The 20,437-nt window shown below is 47.7% G+C and overlaps 1 protein-coding gene across 5 annotated transcripts in view; it reads left to right on the forward strand.

The window, feature by feature from the left end:
• EVC2 (EvC ciliary complex subunit 2) overlaps positions 1-20,437 on the forward strand; it is a 125,561-nt gene that overhangs the window by 12,131 nt on the left and 92,993 nt on the right. For all 5 annotated transcript variants that reach the window (XM_057309602.1, XM_026514381.4, XM_026514382.4 and 2 more), the window contains 3 exons: positions 1,637-1,823; positions 5,345-5,454; positions 8,679-8,732. In XM_057309602.1, coding sequence (XP_057165585.1) covers positions 1,637-1,823; positions 5,345-5,454; positions 8,679-8,732 — 351 coding nt within the window. The remainder of the gene's footprint in view (positions 1-1,636; positions 1,824-5,344; positions 5,455-8,678; positions 8,733-20,437) is intronic.

Here is a 20,437-nt window from a genome sequence, read left to right on the forward strand (position 1 = left end):
ACCAGGACCAAGAGTTTTGGTAACAATTCAACTCCTGTTTGTGAAAATGCACTGTGGTCATTAGAACGGGAAAGAAAAAATGATGTATTTTCTTTCAACATTGATATGGTGCTTGACAGTGTAAAAATTTTACTTAGTGTTTTAAAGTCTTGGATCCTTACTAATCCCAGGAGATGGTGCTTCACATTATTGTTGTGTGGGGGTCCCCAGGACCACGCTCGGGCTCTGTGATTCACTGGAAGGACTCACACGACTCAGGAAGCCGTTAGACTCACAGTTAGGATTTATTACAGCAGAAGTGTGCATATTAAAGTCAGCAAAGTAAAGGGCGCATAGGACAGAGTCGTGAGACCAGCCATAAGCTTCCCTCTGTCCTTCCCCCGTGGAGTCGTGTGGCCGATGTTTCATTTTCCAGAGCACTGACGTGTGACATTACGTACCACATATTGTCCATCGGAGACGCTCACCCCAACCTTGATGTCCAGGGGTTTTAAAGCGGGTCCCTCATGGAGGCATGCGGTGCCCACGTGGCTGACCTCAGTAACTGGTCTCTAGCCCCTGCAGAGGTCACCTCGACACAGCTTGGCTCACAGCCCCCACTTCCAATCACACTGCTACCACACACGGCCTGCTGTGGCCCGAGGCCTCCGAGGCCCCAGGTATATAAACATGCTCTTCTCAGGCAGGATAGTCCCAGGGCTTTACAGTTAGCCTCCCAGGAGCTGGTCAGGAGTCAGTCCTTTCTTCGGGGTGTGAGGGGTCTGGGCAGTCCACACCTGCGGAGTTAAGCCTCTACCGTACAACCCTCGGTTTATCTCGGGCCTTCAGCTGTCCTGTGCCCCTGCCTGGATATAGTTGGTGATACCAGTTTCTCATACGTCCTCCTGGAGATATTTCTGCTGTCTGCCTACATGTGTGCGTGTGTACGTGTGTGTGTGTGTACGTGTGTACGTGTGTACGTGTGTGTGTGCCTGTATATACAGACATTGCTTCCTTCTTTCCCCGGCTCCTGTGTCCCTTCCGTCAGGACTAGGTGAAGGCGGGGCAGGGGTGGTGGGAAAAGCTTCGAGAGTCGGACCAGGGCAATGTTGCTGAGCCCAGGCGGGGAGCCAAGCTGCTTGGGCCACTGGACAGCTTCCAACAGCCGAGCCGTTCAAACCCAGGGCCAAGCAGAGCCTGCCTGGGGGACACTGGCCAGGAGGATGGAGACCCGCCGACTTGCTCATCCTGGAGGTCACATGGCCATCAGATGCTCTGGGGCTGGGCTAAACCTTCAAAATGACAGTGTAAGAAGGAGCCATTGTTTGCTTTTTTTGGTGACCCCAGTTGGCACCATCTTCCCAACCCGACTGTGGCTCTGTGCTTCGATATTTTTTTCTATTTCCCTGTAGGAATAATTTCGCTGCATTTCAGGGTCCCAGTTACTTTGAAACTGTCACCAAGCAACAGCTTAGCAGGTGTGCGTCAAAACACTCCTGGGTCCTTTGAAATCAGACCTGATAAATTCTCCATCCCTGGTGAGACGGTCGTGCCCTCCCTCTGCCTGAGGACTGGACGTGCACAGGTCAAGCTGGGGGGTCACGTTAGGAGGTGGGACTTGCCAGCAAAGCTGCCCTCCTGTCGTCTCCTGTCCTAGGTGTCCGGGCAGAGCGAACTGCAGACAGCTCAGGTGAGACTGCTCGTGGACAACGCCAGGACCCCCGTGGCCACCAACCTCTCCGATCTGCTCCTGCTCGACAACATCACTGGCCTCTCCATTAGGGAGTCAGATGGAAACCAGACCTCAGCAGGATTCCAGGCTTTCAGAAAGAAGTTTCTGGAAGGTAATAACCGCGTGTATGAAGTCAGGGAGGGAAAGTGAACATACAGCCGCTGATGGCATGTGTAACGAGTGGCAGGCGTGTCCTTAAACACGTGACATGTGTTCACTCCCAGCGGATTTTACCATCAGGTATGGAAGGAGGAGATCTCCACTCAGTATCTGCACCCGAAAAGCTGGGTTTGTTACTTAGGTTAGGGAGACACAGGATTTGGGGGACGAGTTTTAAGGAAATAGGTATTTTTAGTATTTATGTTAGTATATCAATTTTTATTATGAAGCATTCCAGACATAACCAAAGATAGAGTTTATAGTGAAACACCATCTGTCCACCACCAGACGACCAGGTTTCTCATCCCTCAGTGAAATGCAGAGCTTGGCTGGGGGGGTGCTGGGTCAAGGTGGGATTGGTTTGACACCAGCCCTGGAAGCATGCTCATGAGACCTTCGCACGAGTTCTCGCACGTTCGCTGGAGTACGTCCGCGCCGATGAGCTGGCTTTCTGAGTGCCGCCGTCCCTGGTTGGCTTTGGAGGCGTGTGTCCTGAGGGAAGTTGTCGTTGGTTAATTAAGCAGGCTGCAGGGAATTCTGGGATTCGTTGTTACCATGACTTCAGGACTGTCCATTTTCTTGGGGAGGGTGAGACTTCATTTACTGAGCACCTGTCTCATTTACAGGGGAACAGACGGTCCACCCCGTGACCCTTAGGCTGTGGTGTACGCTCTCACATGCTCAGGACTGACCTCTCCCCTTCCAGATGGTGGCCCACATTGCTCACCAATCGTGCCACGCTTTCCCTCTGAGCCTAGATAGGGCCTCAGAGTCCTCCTTGACCCCATACTCTTGACAGAAGCTACCAACAGGGTTGGCCCACGAGCAGCCACCTCTTTGCGGGCTGTGGTGTAAGCAATGTCCTAAAAATTGTTAGGATACGTCACAGCCAAGTGATCTTCAGTACCTTCCCTCAAAGATGGAAAAACAAATCCCCCCCCCGCCCCGTGCCCGGCCTTAAGCTTGTGAGCAGAGCGCACCCCGGTCTCAGCCAGACCTGGATTTGACTCCTCGCTTGGCCACTTAGGAGCAGCGTCGCCTCTGGAAATTACTGAATTTCTCTGAACTTGGGATGTGACGTATGTCTATCAGCACCTCACAGTCGTAGCAGAGACCGAGCGAGGTGACGTGCCCTGGCTCTGCCCGGGTCCCTCTCTACGCCCTCCCAGCCTCTGGTCCAGCAGGCCTGCCTCTCTCCTCTCATTTCCCCAGCGGCTCCCAGCGTCTGTGCTCCTGCCAGACAGACCACACTTGTCACTCTCCCCGGCTTGTCGGCATCCAGTCATGCTCCACTGTGCGCCTGGGAGGCCCCCCTCTCCTCCTCTGCACCTCACTTCCCTGCCCTCCTGCACTCTGCCCGCTGCACATCCCAGAACATCAGACTCTTCTCTGTCACTCGGGGACGGTGACAATGTCTGCTTCAGGATGTGACTGTAAGGAGAAGGGGTTAATTCACGGAAAGCCTGACCCGAAGAAGTGTTTCCCGTGTCTGTAGTGACTTTGTTGCTTGTGTTTAGTGCGTGTGTGTGTGTCGTATGGAGCACAGGTGACGGCCCCAGGGGAGAGGTGGCGTCCTGCTCGTTCCCCAGGGGAGCAGGTGCAGGCAACCCCTCAGCCTCGGCCTCCTGCTCTGGGCATCACAGCCTATGAGGTCTCCTCCACCCACCTCGGGGCTCCCTGTGGGGTCCGGGGGCGGGCTGTGAGGGCGACAAGCCACTGTGCCAGGGTAGGGTTGGTCGCAGGACCTTCACTGCGGTATCGTCTCGGTTGTTTCTGTGATGCCGTCTTTGTGAGCCTAATGATTTATCATTGCATAAAAATAAAATGAAGGTGTTGAGGATTTTTAAAATAAAAATCCTCGTGGTTCCATAACCTCAGTGTTCACTTCTCCTCTCCTTTACATTTTTTCGAGGGCTCCACATGTTGAGAAATGAAGCACATTACAGCACTTGAGGGCTAAATTCTGACCCCTGTAACAGGTGGAGGCAGGGCTGGAGGACAGGCTTCGGTTGACCAGGTGGCCCTACTCTCTGACCCGCAGAGCAGGATGGGCTTAGTCCCCCATTGGCCATTGCAGGCTGGTGCCCCCAGCCAGCAGCCCACTGCCGCGGGTCAGTCCCTCCCATCAGGTGGGGTGCACTGCCCTGTGAGGAGGGGCGAGGAGAGCCCCCCCCCCCCAATTTCAGGGAGGGTGCCGTGCTCGCGGACTGAAACGTCAGGGGTGGGTGGTGAGTGTGAGCTTCCCCTGAGGATCTCTCATGTTGTTCTCCACACTCCTGGGGCTTCTCATGAATCTGCAGATCGGGACTGGTCCCCTGGGGAAGGAAACCAGCCTTGGTCAGGACTCAGGCGAGCCCTGCTCCCCCAAACCACACACCCTTTGCCCCTGTGTGGGCCCCTCTGGGACTGCTGGTGGGTAGAAGAGGTCGTTTTTCTGTCCTGGGAAGGCTTTGACTTGGAGCATTGCATTATCCAATAACTCAAGGGGTACTCTGTACCCAAGGCTGGGAATTCTCTCTGATTCTGGTACCCATCCGATCAAGTCCTGCCACGCTAGTCCACAGGGGCTAGTCCACAGGGTGGGTCACGAGTGTTGCAGGGCCCTTAGGGGACAACACTGAGTTCATTTGTACAAAGATTCTCCTGCAGCGGACTGCCAACACCTCCCTTTTGCAAATTTTCAGGGAGAAATGAAAATCTTAGGAAAGAATCCCCTACAAATTGGAACCCAGATATATTCACGTCCAAAAGGAATTAAAATCTGAGATCAGCATGTTTGTCCTTGTAAGCTTGAAGTCCAAAGTCCAACATTCTCAAATTAAGTCAATATTCCCCACACCCTCTTCCCAATACTTTATTCTATCCAGCGCCCCCCCAGGGGTTTGTAGCTGTCCAGAGGGAGTTGGGGTCCCTTCAGCAGCATCCTGTGTCTGTCCCAACAATGGAAGACAACTGGCAATAAGAAGGAATGATGGCTAGTAAGGAGGGTACGTATTGCGTGGTGCACTGGGTGTTATACGCAACTAATGAGTCATCGAACTTTACATCAAAAACCAGGGGTGTACTGTATGGTGACTAACATAATATAATAAAAAAAAAGAAAAAGAAGGAATGAAGTTCTGATTCATGCACAACATGGAAGAAACTCAAAAGACATCTGTTCGGTGAAAGAAATCAAACCCAAGCTACACACATTATATGATTCTGTTTCTATGAGATGTCCAGAAAGACAAATTATTATCACCACCACCCCCAAAATCAGATTAGCGGTTGCCCAGGCCTTGGGGTGGCAGTGGAGAGTGACTGCCTTTCTTGTTCGGGTGATGGAAATGTTCCAAAATCAGATTGTGGTGTGGTCACACAACTCTAAATACACAAAATCCCTTGATGTGCACACTTAAAACGGGTGAACTGGGTGATATGTAAGTTTTATCTCTAGGTTGCTAAAACAACGTGTGCTTTCTCTCTGAGCAGTGGGAGACTCCTTCTTGGTCAGCTACACAGCCTCCGTCAAGGCCGGAGAAGTGGGAAGCGGAGAGGTCCTGATGCTTCCTGCCCAGCTCACCTTTCAGAGCTCAGCACTGGTATGTCCTCCTTACTTTGGTTTCTGTGTCCTCACTGTTGTTTTAGGAGCTGTGACACTTAGAGCACAGTATCTGCTAGTTCGTTCCTTCCTTCCTTCCTTCCTTCCTTCCTTCCTTCCTTCCTTCCTTCCTTCCTTCTTTCCATAGTACAGAATTCTAGATGAGTGAGTGGGCCCTGGAATCTCACACACTTTGCTGTGAACCCAGCTCTCCTAACATCTCAGCGGGACCTCGAGTAATTACTTAACTCCCGTGGGTCTGACACAGGGTTATAATAAAGATAAGCAATCAGTAGTTTTCAGTTCTTTTCACTGTGTCTCGCATAAAATAAGCACTCAACCAGTAGTTTCTGTCTGTATGAGTTTGCTATGAGCTGCCTTGACAAAGTCCCCCAGACTAGAAATCTGTTTTCATGACCCTGGAGGCTGGAAGTTCGAGATCAGGGTGTGGGCAGGGTTGGTTTTTCCTGAGCCTCCCTCCTTGGTGCGTGGACGGCATCCTCTCCCTGTGTCCTCTGTGCCTGTGTCCTGATCCCCTCTTACAAGGACCCCAGTCAGATTGTATCAGGGCTGCCGTAATGGCCTCATTTTAGGTAACTCACCTCTGTAAAGTCCCCACCTCCAAATACTGTCACCTTGTGAGGTGCTGGGGACCAGGCTTCAGCATGTGGATTCTGAGCGGACACTTCAGCCTGTAACACCATTGCTGTTGGTCTCTTCACGTTTCGTTCACCTTTTAATCTGCGCGTGCGGTGAATGTGGTTCCTTGTGTGTCATGCCTGGCACCCTGTGCATCCTGGGGACACAGGAGAAGACTCTGTCCTTGTCCTCAAGTTGCTCATGCTCTAGTTACTTTCGTCATTTTGTTCTGAATTCAGCCTCTGGAGGTAGAAGCTTTCACTAGACGGGGAAAGTGGGGCTCAGAGCGTGACTGCCCAGGTCCCACGACAGATTCCTAATCAGACCACACGGCTACCAGCTCCTTTCACCCAAGGCTCAAGGACCTGTGTGTGGTGTTGCTGCCACAATAAGGGAAAAAAAGCTAGATAAAATGAGATTAAAAAGAAAGATTCCAAAAAGCTAAAGACCAGGTACAAGGAAACTATTAAATCAAACTGTCAGAAGAGACAAATGTCTCAGAAAATAATTAGGTACAAAGTCAGGAACAGAGGACAAAGGATACAAAAATAGAGATAAAATCACCCAGAAGAAATACCATCCTAATTTCGGAGGACAGGAAACCAAGTGAGTTAAAATCAGAAGGGGAGAAGGCAGCAGTCGGAAACCAACCATGGAAACTCAGCCTCAACAGAGGCGAAAGCCTCCACCTCTTCCTGCCGGAGTGCTGGGACCTCAAGCCCCCGAAAGTACCTGGGGAAGGCGGGTGGGGGGATGAAGGGGGGATAGAGGTGCGGAATAGAGCGTCCCTACTCACTGCAGGGCCACCGTCTGTTCCTTTGCTTGGGGCCTCGTCTGTCTGTCACACTGACTTTATTTCCCTAGGAAACCCCCACCCCCACTAGACCAGGGACCTCATTTTTCCCATTGACACCTGTGTTCTCCATGCCGAAAATAGAGCCATGCGCAGTAAATGCTCAGTAAATATTTGTTGAATAAATGAATGAACAAATCAGTAAACTAATAAATCTTGGGGAGGTTTTAGTTTTTAACTTCTCTGAAGCTCGGGTTTTTCATCTCTGAGACGATGATTCTAGTCGTGTCTCCATTATTACGGAAACGTCCTGCCCGCCTCGCATAGGCACCCCTGCATTTCGCTTGGCCCGTGTTTTCTGACTTCAGGCCATGATCTAAAACATGTTTCGCAAGCCTTGAAATTTCTGCGGGGGTGAGGATTGACGTTTTGCAAAGAGATGAAGTCAAGCTTCATCGTACACATGCAGTTTCTCTCTGCTTAGACCTTGGGTGTCAGAAAACACAGGGAGGAGGGGCCCAGAGGGAGAGGAGGGAATCGAACAACGTGATCGAGCATGGGCTTCTGAGCGCAACCTCGGGCATCCAGGTCTGCACCCGGAAACTCACAGGGTGTCCTGAATACCCCTGAACAGGTGCAGTTCAGGGATGGGAGGAGACGGGTGATCGCTTCATACGTGTCTTTTCTTTAAAGACTCATGTTTTTTAAAAATTCCCTTTTCTCCCTAAACAAGGGCCTCGTAGTGTTTTTATTTCCTTTTAAAGCCTCCACTAGGCTGTCCCACTGGCCCATGACGGGTTTGGGCTGCCCCAGTGCTGCTATGGTAACAACTGTGGGGTGCAGGCCGGGGCTCCAGCTTGGATGGACGGCAGCTGGGATGGAATGACATGAGGGTTGCCTCGCTCCCTGGAGTTCACACTCCAAGCCTTGAGGCCGGGTTATGCACACCGACACCACCACCACCACCGACCTTAGCCAACAGCGGGAATACTTTCAGGGCTCACTTCGTGTGCCAGGCACACTTCCAGATTCTAGATTGGCTAATTTAATACTCACAGCAACCGTATCGAGTTGAATAGGATTCCCATTTTACAGATGGGAAAACGGAGGCACAGAGAAGTCAATGCCTTGCCTGCAGTCATACTGCTCGTGAGCAGTGGGGCCAGGTGTGGGCCCAGGCAGGCCCTGGCTCTAACCACTGCCCTGTACTGCCTTTTAGTTTCAAGATCTTCTGCCTGTGTCCCCGGGACAAAGTGTGTTCTCGCGGCGCGTCTTCTCAGATGCTGTGCACTTGGACACATAGCTGGCCTAACACCCTTCTGTTTCCTGTAGAGCAGAGGAGTTTTAAAAGCACGAGGAGCAGACCCATGGGGCGCTGGGGGTGGGGCACATCACATGGGAGGTGTCTGCACCTTTCCTGAAAGAACCGTGCTGGTGAGGACGAGTGGCTGGCTGCTCTGTCGCCGGGCTGCTGAGCTTTGGAGCGGGTCCTCAGCCCCTGTCCGGCCTGACCCTAACCCCTGGCGTTTCACTGGAGGGCACACGGCCCCTGCTTTCTTGCCAATTGGGGAAACTGGTGTTTGGATTCTCACAAACATCCGGGAGAGAAGGAGGCTCTGCAGGTCCACAGACCTTTCCCCCTGGAGGGACTTTCAGACCTCACAAGCCCCGGCCCCCAACAGTCAAGGGCCTGCGTTTCTCCAGACATGAGGGTTGTAAATACACCAAATGACACCCTCTGTGTCAGACCCCAACACCTGCTGATGAAAGTGTTTTCTCTTTTCTTTTTCTAGAACAGAACCCAGCTAAAAGCCCTTTTCACCATAACAGCAGAAGAAAGGATAAAGGTAAGAATAAAAACTTGAGCTGGACAGTCCCCTGATGCTCCCCAGTGTGTCTTTTCCTGCCTCTGGTGTGTTGGTATCTGGCTGTCCTCAGAGCCGAGGGGAGGGGGCAGCTGTTGGCCTTGGCAGCCCAAACCACTGTGTGGCGTGGGGTCCCCCAGTGTGGCCAGAGACTTTGGGCAAGTTCCCTGGATGGCCCCTCCATCTGGGCAAGGAGGTGTGTCCTCACCTTGTAACCGCACTTTGCTTCAATCCCTGCTGGGGCCAGACGTTAAGCAATTGACATACGCTGAATTATGTGGTCTTCACCGCAATCCTGGGGGATAGATTCTATTTTAAAATCACCTTCATTTAATAGATGGGGAAACTGAGGCACATATAGGTCAAGTCATTTGCCCAAGGTCACCCAGCTAGTGTGTCAGGGTCCCCAGGACCACTCCCAGGCTCAGCGATTCACTAGGAGGACACACAGGACTTTGCATAGTCCTACTCATGGCTGATTTATTACCGAGAAGGATGCAGAGTAAAATCCACAAAGGGCAGAGATGCACGGGGAGAAGTCTGGAGGACACCAGGCACCAGCTTCCAGAGTCCTTGCCCGGTGGAGGCACACCGGATGCACGGAGTTCTCCAGCAATGAGTGTGACAGCACATGTGAAGTGTCGTCACCAGGGAGGCTCATCGGAGACCAGCACCGGGGTTCTTACTGCGGGCTGGGCACACGGCATCCTCTGTGGGGCACATACCGTGGTTCCAGACTCCCAGGAGGACTGTGTTTAGCATAAACCACGTTGTTTGCATGACAGCTTAGGTGCAGTGAGCCAGTCTTATCAGGGAATGATGGGAGCCCTCCCAAAATCCAAGTTTCGAGATGGCAGCCAAGGCCCTGCCTCACGCACTGGCCTCTCAGAGGATAGCAGTCTCAGGCGTGCTGTGTGTGTGCTTTTCTCTTAGGGATTGGTACCAGGATTTGAACACAGGCACTTTGGCTCCAGAGGCCTGTTGCTGGGCAGTGGGCCACACTCCCTCCTGGGGAGCTGAATCCCTGCCCTGAAGAGATGGAAACAACATCCAAGTCTGGCTATAGCAAGGGGAGAGTTTATGGGGGGTGCAGGGGATTCAGGAAGTCAGGTGCCAGCAATCCTCCTGGATGGTCTGTGTGCTCCTGGAGGGTGGGGCCGTGTCCGCTTCGTCCTTGCGCCCCACTCTGTGCCTTACATTCTGGCTGGCACTCGGTAGGTAAATGTCCATCAATGCCGGTGATTGCCGCTCGGTGGAGCAGGCGTCTGGTCGCTGTGTGATTGTAATAGAAGTCAGAGAACCTTCACTTAATTGATGTTTATGAGCCCTTCCTCCGTGCCCCAGACCCTCTCATGTGGATGGAGACGAGCCGCACCCCGCTCTTCGGGGCAGCCTCCAGCTCACACGTTGTCTTCAAGGGCGACGGGAGTAGGTACTTGCTGTGGGGTGTAGACCCCTGGGCGCACGGTTTGGCAGTGGAGCACTGGGTTGGATTTCAGCCCTACAGCCCCTGGCCCAGGTGACCCTGCACTGTGGACCCCGTTCAGGGAGATCACCACTGAGCCGGAAGGTGAGGTCTATAAATGTGACAGCGTCCCCTACAGTGTTGTGGGGACAGCAGGTTCTTGGACCAAAGGCCTAGCTTTGAATCCCTGCCTGCCCACTGATTGTATGTGACTGTGGGTATGTTCCTTACCTCCCTGGGCCTCAGTTTCCTAGCTGTGAAATGAGTGGTAATAGTACCCACTTCACAGGGTAGTCGTCAAAGTAAATGGATTGATGTGTGTAAAGCACTGGGCACAGTGCCTGGCCTTTTGTAAGTGCTCAGTAAACATCAGCCGCTGTCTTTGCTATTATTATACGCACATGCAGACACCACCCCTCTGCAGGTGCTCTGTGGTAAGTGTGAATTGTGACCCCATCTGCTCCTTTGTTTTCTGTTACATTCCTGAGGGTGAAACTGGCAGGTGTCAGCCAAGGAAAGCAAGGCCCTAGGAAATTGCTTCCCATTTCGTATCATGAAGTCCTCTTGCCCTTTCTGTCTGCTGCATGAAGAGTCTGGGAGGAAAAAATCACACTGTACGTGCTTGACATTGGTGTTCAGATTGTGCTGGGGCTCCCCACAGCTTCTTGTGTTGATCCCATGTGCCCTCAAAAGGGCCGGGCGCCAGGGCAGGGACCCGGAGAACAAGGATCTCGGATATAATCAAGAGAGAGACATTGAAACCAACTGTTACCTCCCCCAAATTCATGTAGAACCAGTTCCAATAATAATTTTAATAGGATTTGGGGGGAGATACGTGATTAAATTAATCAGAGTTTCATCTGAAAATATAGATTTCCAAAATCAGATGAAAACATTGTGACAATGAAGAGGAATGTGGGAGGATTTGCCCTAGAAGATGTTAAAGAATTATAAAGCTTCATTACTGTAGTATGCAACTCAAGAAAAGCCAGACCAATGGGACAGAATAGAGCACGTACACAGACATCCGTAGAATAAAGTAGTATTTCAGATCAATGGGGAAAGGATGTTATCATTCATAAATTGGTGGGCAACTGGCTGGGTCTTTTGGAAGAAAAATAAAAATGAATTCCCTCATCAGATTAAAATCTCAGTAAAACGATTTCTAAAAGGTAAATATAGGTTAGTATCATATGCTATGAAGAAAACCACGAAGGAATAACATGGATTTGAGTACACAAATAGTCGAAAATTCTACATTTAAAAACAGCATTAAGAAAGATAAGTGACAAATTTGGGGAAATACTTGTAACAGACATAAAAAAGGATTAGCAACTTTGATATATAAAGAGCTTCTATCAATAAGCAAAAAAAAGCGTCGGTAGATAGCTATATGCAACATGAGCATTTCTCAAATACAGGAATTTACAGTGTATACCCTTGAGCACGGCGGAGGGAGCGTGTAACTGTGGGCAGAGTCACATGGTGTTGACTTGCATTCAGGACGGGAGGTGTGCAATCACACATCACCACGTCTACCTTCTCTGTGTCACCTCTTGTGTGGATTACTGCACCAGCCTACCTGTCCATCCCTGCTCTCCTCTAGCCCATCATCCTCACTGTAGTGATCTTTCTAAAGCACAAACCTGCTTGTTTTTCCCTTTCTGGAGGGACTCCCTCTTGCCTGCTGGATTAAGCTCAGTTACCTGAGGTTAATATTCAGGAGCCATCAGAAAAGTTGGCCTGTGCTAATCTCCTGGTGCTGCTGGGTCCCTGTGTTTTCCACACTGCTCCAGTTTTGCATATGCTCTTCTTTTCCTACTTGTGCTTTGGACAACATCCCACAGGAGTCTGACCAACTTCTGTATCTCTGTGATTCCTGAACCTACCCCAGGCTTGTTGGTCGCACCCTTGGCTGGGATCCCCTGACACTGGGACATCTGATACACCTTGTCACTCTGTGACATTGAGATTGGTCTCCTGTTTGGCATTTAATACATTTTTGTGACGTCAGAATAGAATTTTTGCCCTGGGAGAGACTTTACAGATGATTTAGTTTCGCTTTCTCATTTGAGAGTGAAAAAAATCAGGTGTGGAGAGGCTGTGGGAACTGGCCAAGGTCCTGAAGCTTGATGGCTACATTAAGGAACAGAGTGCTGTGCAATTAATTCTCAAATCCACTTCTTCACTAGACTAGTACCTTAGCAAAGCTCCATTAATAAGTGTGTTTCCCTCACTCTTTTCAGAATTGTCAGCTGGGAAGCGCAGCCACTCTCCGTCCTCAAGGGCTGTGGGACAAATGTCCACAAGTCACTGACCCCCTCTGCTTCTTGGATCTTTAGCTCAAAGTGAAGGATTTCAACTAAATTACTCCTGAAATCTCTTCCAGAGAAATTCTGTATGGTCTTCTCTTTTCTCCAGACTTTTTCTGTCTTTTGGGGGTAGGCAGGTAGGATTTAATATCTGTCCATTGTGGACATTTAGAGGAAACGCCCCCTCTATATCACACAAACAGAGAAAGTCGGAAGAATAAAATAAAATTACCTCATAATCCTACCACCGGAGGACCATTGCTAACATGATGGCTTCTTGCTTCTATAAGTCTATGAATTTATTCATTACGTAATTGAAGTCAAACTGTATAAACAACTCCTCCTCATGCTTTTGTAACTTACTGTTGGATTATAAACATTGAAAGCATTCCTTTTGAAAGGCCTTTTTTTTGATCCAACATTGCTTTTCATAAATGCAGTGATAGAACTCATCAAAGGAATCTGCTCTCAGCTAATATGTGCTTAAAGAGATGGTACTAGCTCATGATTCTTTGTCAGAGACAAGCAGGAAAGTTAGGGCCTGGGGATGAGGAGGCTGCTTCTCTTTACTTATTCTTTCGTTAATGAAGTTTACGGTAAACAGGCTCTTTGAAATCTGTACTTATAATCATTATCAGTGAAATTTGGCTGCAGGATTTCTGGAGGAAATCTCAAAAGTATGATTAACTTGGGGCTGATTTCTAGTGCTCTAAGGGCTTATATTTCTGCACCTGTCACTGTGGTAGAGGGCCCCACCAGCACCCAGCCTCCCAAGTGAGGCATCCAGGGACATTTTTGACCCCTATCTCTGGCATCCCACACATTCATTCTGCGCTCAGTCACTGTATCCTGTGGCCTATCTCCTAAATATTCCCCTAATTTCTGCCCTTCCCTCCACCTGCAGGAAGTAGTAGTAATAGCAGCTCAGATTTACTGACTGATCTCTGTGCTGCATCTCCAGCCAGTAGGCCCTATTTGGTGTGTGCAGTAAAGTACACATACGTGAAATTTACCATTATTGACATTTAGTATGTTCAGTGTTGAGCAGACAGCACCACTGTCTAGATCTGGAACATTATCATCACCCCAAAAGGGAACTCTGTACCCATTGAGCAGTTGTTCTCCATTCTCCCCTCCACCCCCAGCCCCTGGCAACCACTAATCTGCCATCTGTCTCTATAGATTTGCCTGTTCCGGCCATTCCATTCATGTGGCCTTTTGTGTCCAGCTTCTTTCCTTAGCATGGTATTTTTGAGGTCCATCCATGTTGCCGTGTTTATTGGTACTTCATTCCTTTTTATGGGTGAATCCTATTCCTTGTATGGGTGGACCACATTTTCTTTAAATCTTCATCAGGTGGTGGACCTCTGGGCTTTCCCCATCTTCTGGCTATTGTGAATAGTGCCCCTGTGAATATTCAGGGACAGATTTTTGCTTGAACACCTGCTTTCCATTCTTTGGGGTATACACCCAGGAATGGATTGCTGCATTGTATGGTAATTCTGTGTTTAACTTAGCAAGGAACCATAGGCACTATTTTAACCCTCATTTTACAGATGGGGAATTGCAGCTTACAGTAGGGGAGGCCCAGGGCCCCACAGTGTGGAAGGGGGTAGAACTGAGAGCTGAATCCCCAGCTAGGGCCTCGGTCTTTACTAGCATGTTCTCCTGCTTCCTGCAGCCTTGTTTCATGTCCTCATCCTCTCTTCCTTGGCTGTCACATCCAGTTTGTCCTCCTCCAGGCTGATGTCACATAGTAGCCAGATTTAACTTTCTAAAATACTGATCTGACCATGTTACTTCCTGGCTTAAAACCCTGCATTGATGCTCCCAGAAGCCCTTAGGATGATGTTGAGAATCACTAACCTGCTCTTGAAGGCCCCTTGGGACCTGGGCTGCATTTCTTCCACTTGCACATCCTGCTCAGCTCTTTTCTCTGCCTGGCTTGCCCTCCTCCCGGTTCATTCTCCCCTGCCCATGGGGCACCTCGTGAAAAGCCTCCTTTGTCCTTAGAGCTAGGTTAAGAGCTGTTCCTCTTCCCAGCCCCATTCCTCCAGGCTTCCCCAGCCTCACTCCAGTCACACCGTGTCACTTCAGCGTGCTTACCTCTCTGTTTTTCTGCAGGATTATGAGGTCCTCAGAGCAGGGCCTGGATCTTGTTTTCCCCCTTGTCCTTCCAGCCCTGGGCTCGCTGAATAAGCTAGATGGCAAGAAAGTTTACCACCACATCCAAACAGTGAGTCAGTCCTGGCAGCCCACTTCAGTAGAGAGTTTCAGCAAACACAGTTATAGCAAAGCTTGGTTTCTGTACATATGAAATGGATGTTAAGAATTCGGAGTTTTAAGTATTGTTTCAAAGACTAGAAAGGGAGTAAGGCCTGGCCTCTGGCAAAAGTTCAATAAAGATATTGATGGTTAAGAGTAGTTTTAAGGAATGGATTGTAGAAGCTTTTGGCCAGACACTGGGAGATTTTTAAAATCCTGCCCTACCAGTCAGTCCAGAAGAGTGAGCTGTTTACTCAGAATAGGAATCACAATGTTCACAGTGGCCCAAGACCCTGATGACCCAATGCAGGGCTCCTGGTAAAAGGCCAGGACAGAGCCTGAGCCCCAGAGTGGCAGCTGTGGTATGAAGGCTACTAGCCCTGACAGCTGGGGGTGAATCCCAGGTTCACTGTTGACTAGCTGTGTGATCTTGGGCCATTTATTTAACTTCTTAATACTTTTGTATTCTAATTTGTAAAAATGTAGACTAAAACAGTGCCCATTTTGTGGTATTATTGTAAGAATTAAATGAATTTATGCATGTAAAGCACTTGGAACCATCTCTGGTGCCTAGAGTCTGCTCAGTACATGTCAGCTATGATGATGGTGATCGTGATGGTCCTGCTGATGGTGGTAGGGGTGGTGATGATGATGATGATGGTGAGAATGATGGTGAGGATGATGGTGTAGTCATGATGGTGATGGTCATGGTGAGGGTAATGATGGTGATAAAGGTGGTAATAATTATGTGGAGCCTCCCTCTTCCCATAAAGCTACATCTTGAGATCTTACTCTCCTTTAGCCATTTACGTGGAGAGGAAAGTTGAAGAACAGAGGCATTTTGGGCAGGTCAGGGGAGTAAGACCTAGTTTAATTTAGCAACACTGATAAATGAAGATTGAAAGAAGAAAGTGAGAGTTGTGGGTGGACGTGCCCCAAGCAGGCAGTCTCTACCTACATGCACTTATCACTTGGTATCAGACAGTAGGGATTGCAAGAGAGAAGGGAGAAAGATGGCAAGATTTGTAGAACTTGCCCTACCTTTACCCTCTTTCTAGATAACAGGCATTCATTCTTGCATCAGTGTCAGGTCCTGCTCCCATGGCCTGCCACATTGCCTGTACTCTCCAAAGTCTCTTGGCCATGTGAATGGCCAAAGGAGGGCAAGACCTCAGGCAGAGATTAGAGAAGGTGGGGGTGGGAAGAGGAAGACAAGCATGGTGGCCTGACCCAGCTGACCAGTTCTACTTCATGAAGTAGGAAAGGAGAAGACAGACAGAGGGAGACAATGACTCTGCCTGCATGTAATTCTTAGTCTTTGTTCCTGGTTCTCATCAATCAGGCAGGTAACTTCTATCATGGTGTGGGAAGTTAGGACTAAAAATGTTTTTAGACAACTACACAACTCCCTGGACAAAGGCAGCGTGATCTAATGGGAGGAGAACACGGACTTTGGAGTCAAGCAGGGCTAGCTCTGGTTTTTTAGCTATGGACTTTGATTATTTAATCTCTTTCCATCTATCAATAGAATGGGGATAATACATCCCCCACAGGATTGCTGAAGATTGAATGATGCAAAGCATATGTCGTACCTTATTCTGGGGCTGCCAGAAGAAATCATCACAAACTGTGGAGGATAACAGAATCTTATTCCGTCACAGTTCTGAAGGCTAGAAATCGGAAATTAAGGTGTTGGCAGAGCTGTGCTCCCTTTGGTGACTTTAGAGAAGAGGACTTGCCTCTTCCTAGCTTCTGGTGGCTCCTGGAAATCCTTCCTTGGTTGTACGTACATCACTCCAGTCACTGCCTCCATGGTCACATGGCCCTCTCTGTGTGACTCTGTCTCCACATTTCCCTGTCCTTATAAAGAACATTCATTAGATTTAGGACCCACCTTAATCCAATATGAACTCAACTTAATTACGTTTGCAAAGACCTTATTTCCAAATATGGCCACTTAGGTACTGGGGCTTAAGACTTCATATCTTTTTGGAAGACACAATTAAACCTATTCCATGCATCTGGCCTAGGGTCTTGCATGTTGTTGGTGATCAGATGCCACTAATTCCCTGTCTCTCCCCATTCTTCTTGCTAAAGCTGGAAAAAAAGAAAAAAAAAAAGCATTTACCTTCTGTGGAAGAGGAATCTTGAAAACAAATTGCTAATCAATATCCCCTTTGTTCGCTTTAGACACAGAGGTTTTGTTTCCTTTCCATCAATATTTTAATGTAACCTCTGTGCAATGCTATTCATATTTATACAGTGTATTGATTTTTTTTTTCTTATCCAGTAGGTATACATATCAGGGCGCAGAGGGCTATTTCCAGCACAAATGGAGAATTTGCATGTCATTTTGGTTTTAATTAAAATGTAATATTTAGAATCAGGAGGATATTCAAATATGGAAACAGAACTGGTTCCCTGACCATATTTGATAACAGCATCTTTGGACTGAGGTTGATTGATCAATAGCCAAAAAAGTCATATGTGACATTGTTCTTTGATTCAGTTTCCAATAAATGTCTGGACCAAAGCTCCAGCCAAAGCTAACCTGACTGGGACTGTCTTGAAGGTCAGGTTGACCTTGTTGGTCTGTGAGAAAAACTGAACCTTGACTGCAGCCACAGGAACGAGGACTACTTTTATTGCCTTCTAGCCCCTAGTAACACATTTAATGTTCTTATAATCTACAGCCATTCCTAATTAAACTGGTCACAGACTGGCTTCTCCAGAAGCAGATGCTGAGACAAAGTTTGGGGTATAGTATGTTTACCAGCATTCAGAAAACAGTTAATATATCTGGCTTGAGATGGCCCTCCTTAGAAAGGCCTGCTTGCAAGGTTAGCCCTTGCCCAATGTCTGGGAAATTGGATTTCAGAATAGTTGCCACCATTCCCCCAACTGATAAGAGTGGCTCACTGTGCTGAAGCTAGTATAAATACAAATAAATGTATATAAATATATTATAAACAATATATTTTATTCTTAATGCCTGCTTTCATTCTGGTAGTCTGGAACTTTGGAACATGCTAGGGAGAGGGTGCCTGGATAAAAGCCCTGGGCACTGAGTCTCTCATGAGCTTTGCTGTGTTGTTACACCTGTTGCTGGAGGAACTAAACAAGTCCTGTGTGACGGCCCTGAGAGAGGACTCTGGATTTCTTCAGGATTTCACCCCATGTGCCTTCTCCCTGTGCTGATTTTGCTTTGTATCTTCTCCCTGTAATAGATCATAGCCGTGAGAATGACTATAGGGTGGGTCTTGTGAGTCCTCCTCGTGAACCATCAAACTTGGGGTGGTTGTGGGGTTCCCCCCAGCACAAGCAGTGATCACCTGTGCAGGGAAGAAGGTGGAAGTGGGATTGGGCAAAAGAGGACTGCGAAGTTGTGATCTGTGTCACTGTGATCTGTGACAAAGCCTCACCTGGCAGTGAACTCTGGAGCAAGCGTTGCCTGTCTGAGGGTCCCTTGTCAGGCTAAATGGCTGGCCATTATGCCTCTGCCATGCTCTGTTACCAGACGTGGGCTGCCTCCAGGAAGGGCATGAGCTCACGAGGTGACTCTCTGCAGCTGATCTAGACCGTGAAGCTGGAGGCTCTCTACTGACCACACTGCCCACAGCTGGGCACCAAGTTTTTCCTCGAAGGGGGGTCTGAGTGCTGCATTGCCTTGTCTACCTTTAAAAGCTATTTATTATTCTTTTTGTTGTCTCCTGGTTATACAAGTAATACATGCTCTTGTAGAGATCTTAGAAAACACAGAAACAAAGAAAAAACTCATCAAGCAATCACTCAGCAGAATTACAGAGGATATTCCTCATAGGTTATATATATGTACATGTGTGCATATATATTATTTTTGTTCTGATGAAATTGGGATTTTCCTGTGTATATGGTTTTTAAAAATTAATTAATTTAAAAAAATTAATCTTTTATTATGTTCAACAATTCATTAGTTGTATATAACACCCAGTGCTCATCACAACACATGCCCTCCTTAATACCCATTTTGTACCTTCTTTAAAAATGTTACATTAGGGGGCGCCTGGGTGGCACAGCAGTTAAGCGTCTGCCTTCGGCTCAGGGCGTGATCCTGGCGTTATGGGATCGAGCCCCACATCAGGCTCCTCTGCTATGAGCCTGCTTCTTCCTCTCCTACTCCCCCTGCTTGTGTTCCCTCTCTCGCTGGCTGTCTCTATCTCTGTCGAATAAATAAAAATAAAATCTTAAAAAAAAATGTTACATTAGGATATAAACATTTAAAAATAGTATTAGAATTTCAACATACAAAAGTCGGTTACATTTCTACACACTAACAATGAACAATCCAAAAAGGAAATTAAGAAAACAATTTCATTTACAATAGCATCAAAGAGAATAAAATGATTAGGAATAAACTTAATCAAGAGGTGAAAGACTTGTACAATGAAAACTACAAAACCCTGCTGGGGGAAGTTAAAGGAGACACAAATAAATGGAAAGTCCTCTTGTGCACATGGATTGGAAGACTTCATAATGCTGTGATCTACAGATTCAGTGGAATCTCTGTCAAAATCTCAAAGGCATTTTTTACAGAAATAGAAAAACCCATCCTAAAATTCATAAGGCATTTCAGAGGAATCTGAATAATCAAAAAAAATCTTGAAAAAGTACAAAGCTAGAGGTCCCATACTTCATGATTTCAAAACTTATTACAAAGCTACAATAGTCAAAACAGTGTGGTACTGGCATAAAGACAGACACATAAACCAGTGGAACAGAATCAAGAACCTAAGAAAACACTTGCATGGATAGTCAAATGATTTTCGACCAAAGTGGAAAGAGTAATGGGAGAAGGAAAGGCATTTCAACAGATGATGTTTGGGAGACTGGATATACACACGCAAAAGAATGGAGTTGGACCCTTGCCTTGCAGTATATACAAAAATTAACTGCAAGTGGATCACAGACTTAAGAATAAGACCCCTTAGAAGAAAACGTAGGGGAGAACTTCATAACATCAGATTTAGTGACGATTTTTTTTATATGACACCAAAAGCACAAATGACAAAAGAAAAAAATAGGATTGAATTACATCAAAGTTAAACACTTACGTGCATCAAAGGATACAATCAACAGAGTGTAAAGCAGCCCATGGAATGGGAGAAAATAACATTCATACCATTTTAAAAACTCTTGTGTCTTAGTCAGTTTTTGGGCTGTTACAGCATATTGCTATAGGCTGAGTGGCTTAAACAACAGACATTTATATTCTCAGTTCTTTAGGCTGGGCAGTGCAAGATCAGAGTGTTGGCAGATATTGTGTCTAATGAGATCCACTTACTGGTTTGTAGATTTCCTCTTCTCATTGTGTCCTTCCATGGCAGAGAGCAGAAAGGGCTCTGGCCTCTTCATTTCCTTATAAAGGGACTAATCCTATTCATGAAGCCTCCACCCTCATAACCTAATTATCTCCCAACGGCCTCAGCCTCTAATACCATCATATTGGGGGTTAGGATTTCAACAGATGAATTTTGGGGGGCACGAATATTCAGTCCATAATGTCCTACAATTCAATGATAATTAAAAAGCAACATGTTTGAAAAATGGGCAAAGGACTTGAACAGACATTTCTCCAAAGAAGATATACACATGTGTGGTACTCACAT

This window comes from Ursus arctos, unplaced genomic scaffold, assembly GCF_023065955.2.
Source record: "Ursus arctos isolate Adak ecotype North America unplaced genomic scaffold, UrsArc2.0 scaffold_9, whole genome shotgun sequence".
NCBI lineage: Eukaryota > Metazoa > Chordata > Mammalia > Carnivora > Ursidae > Ursus > Ursus arctos.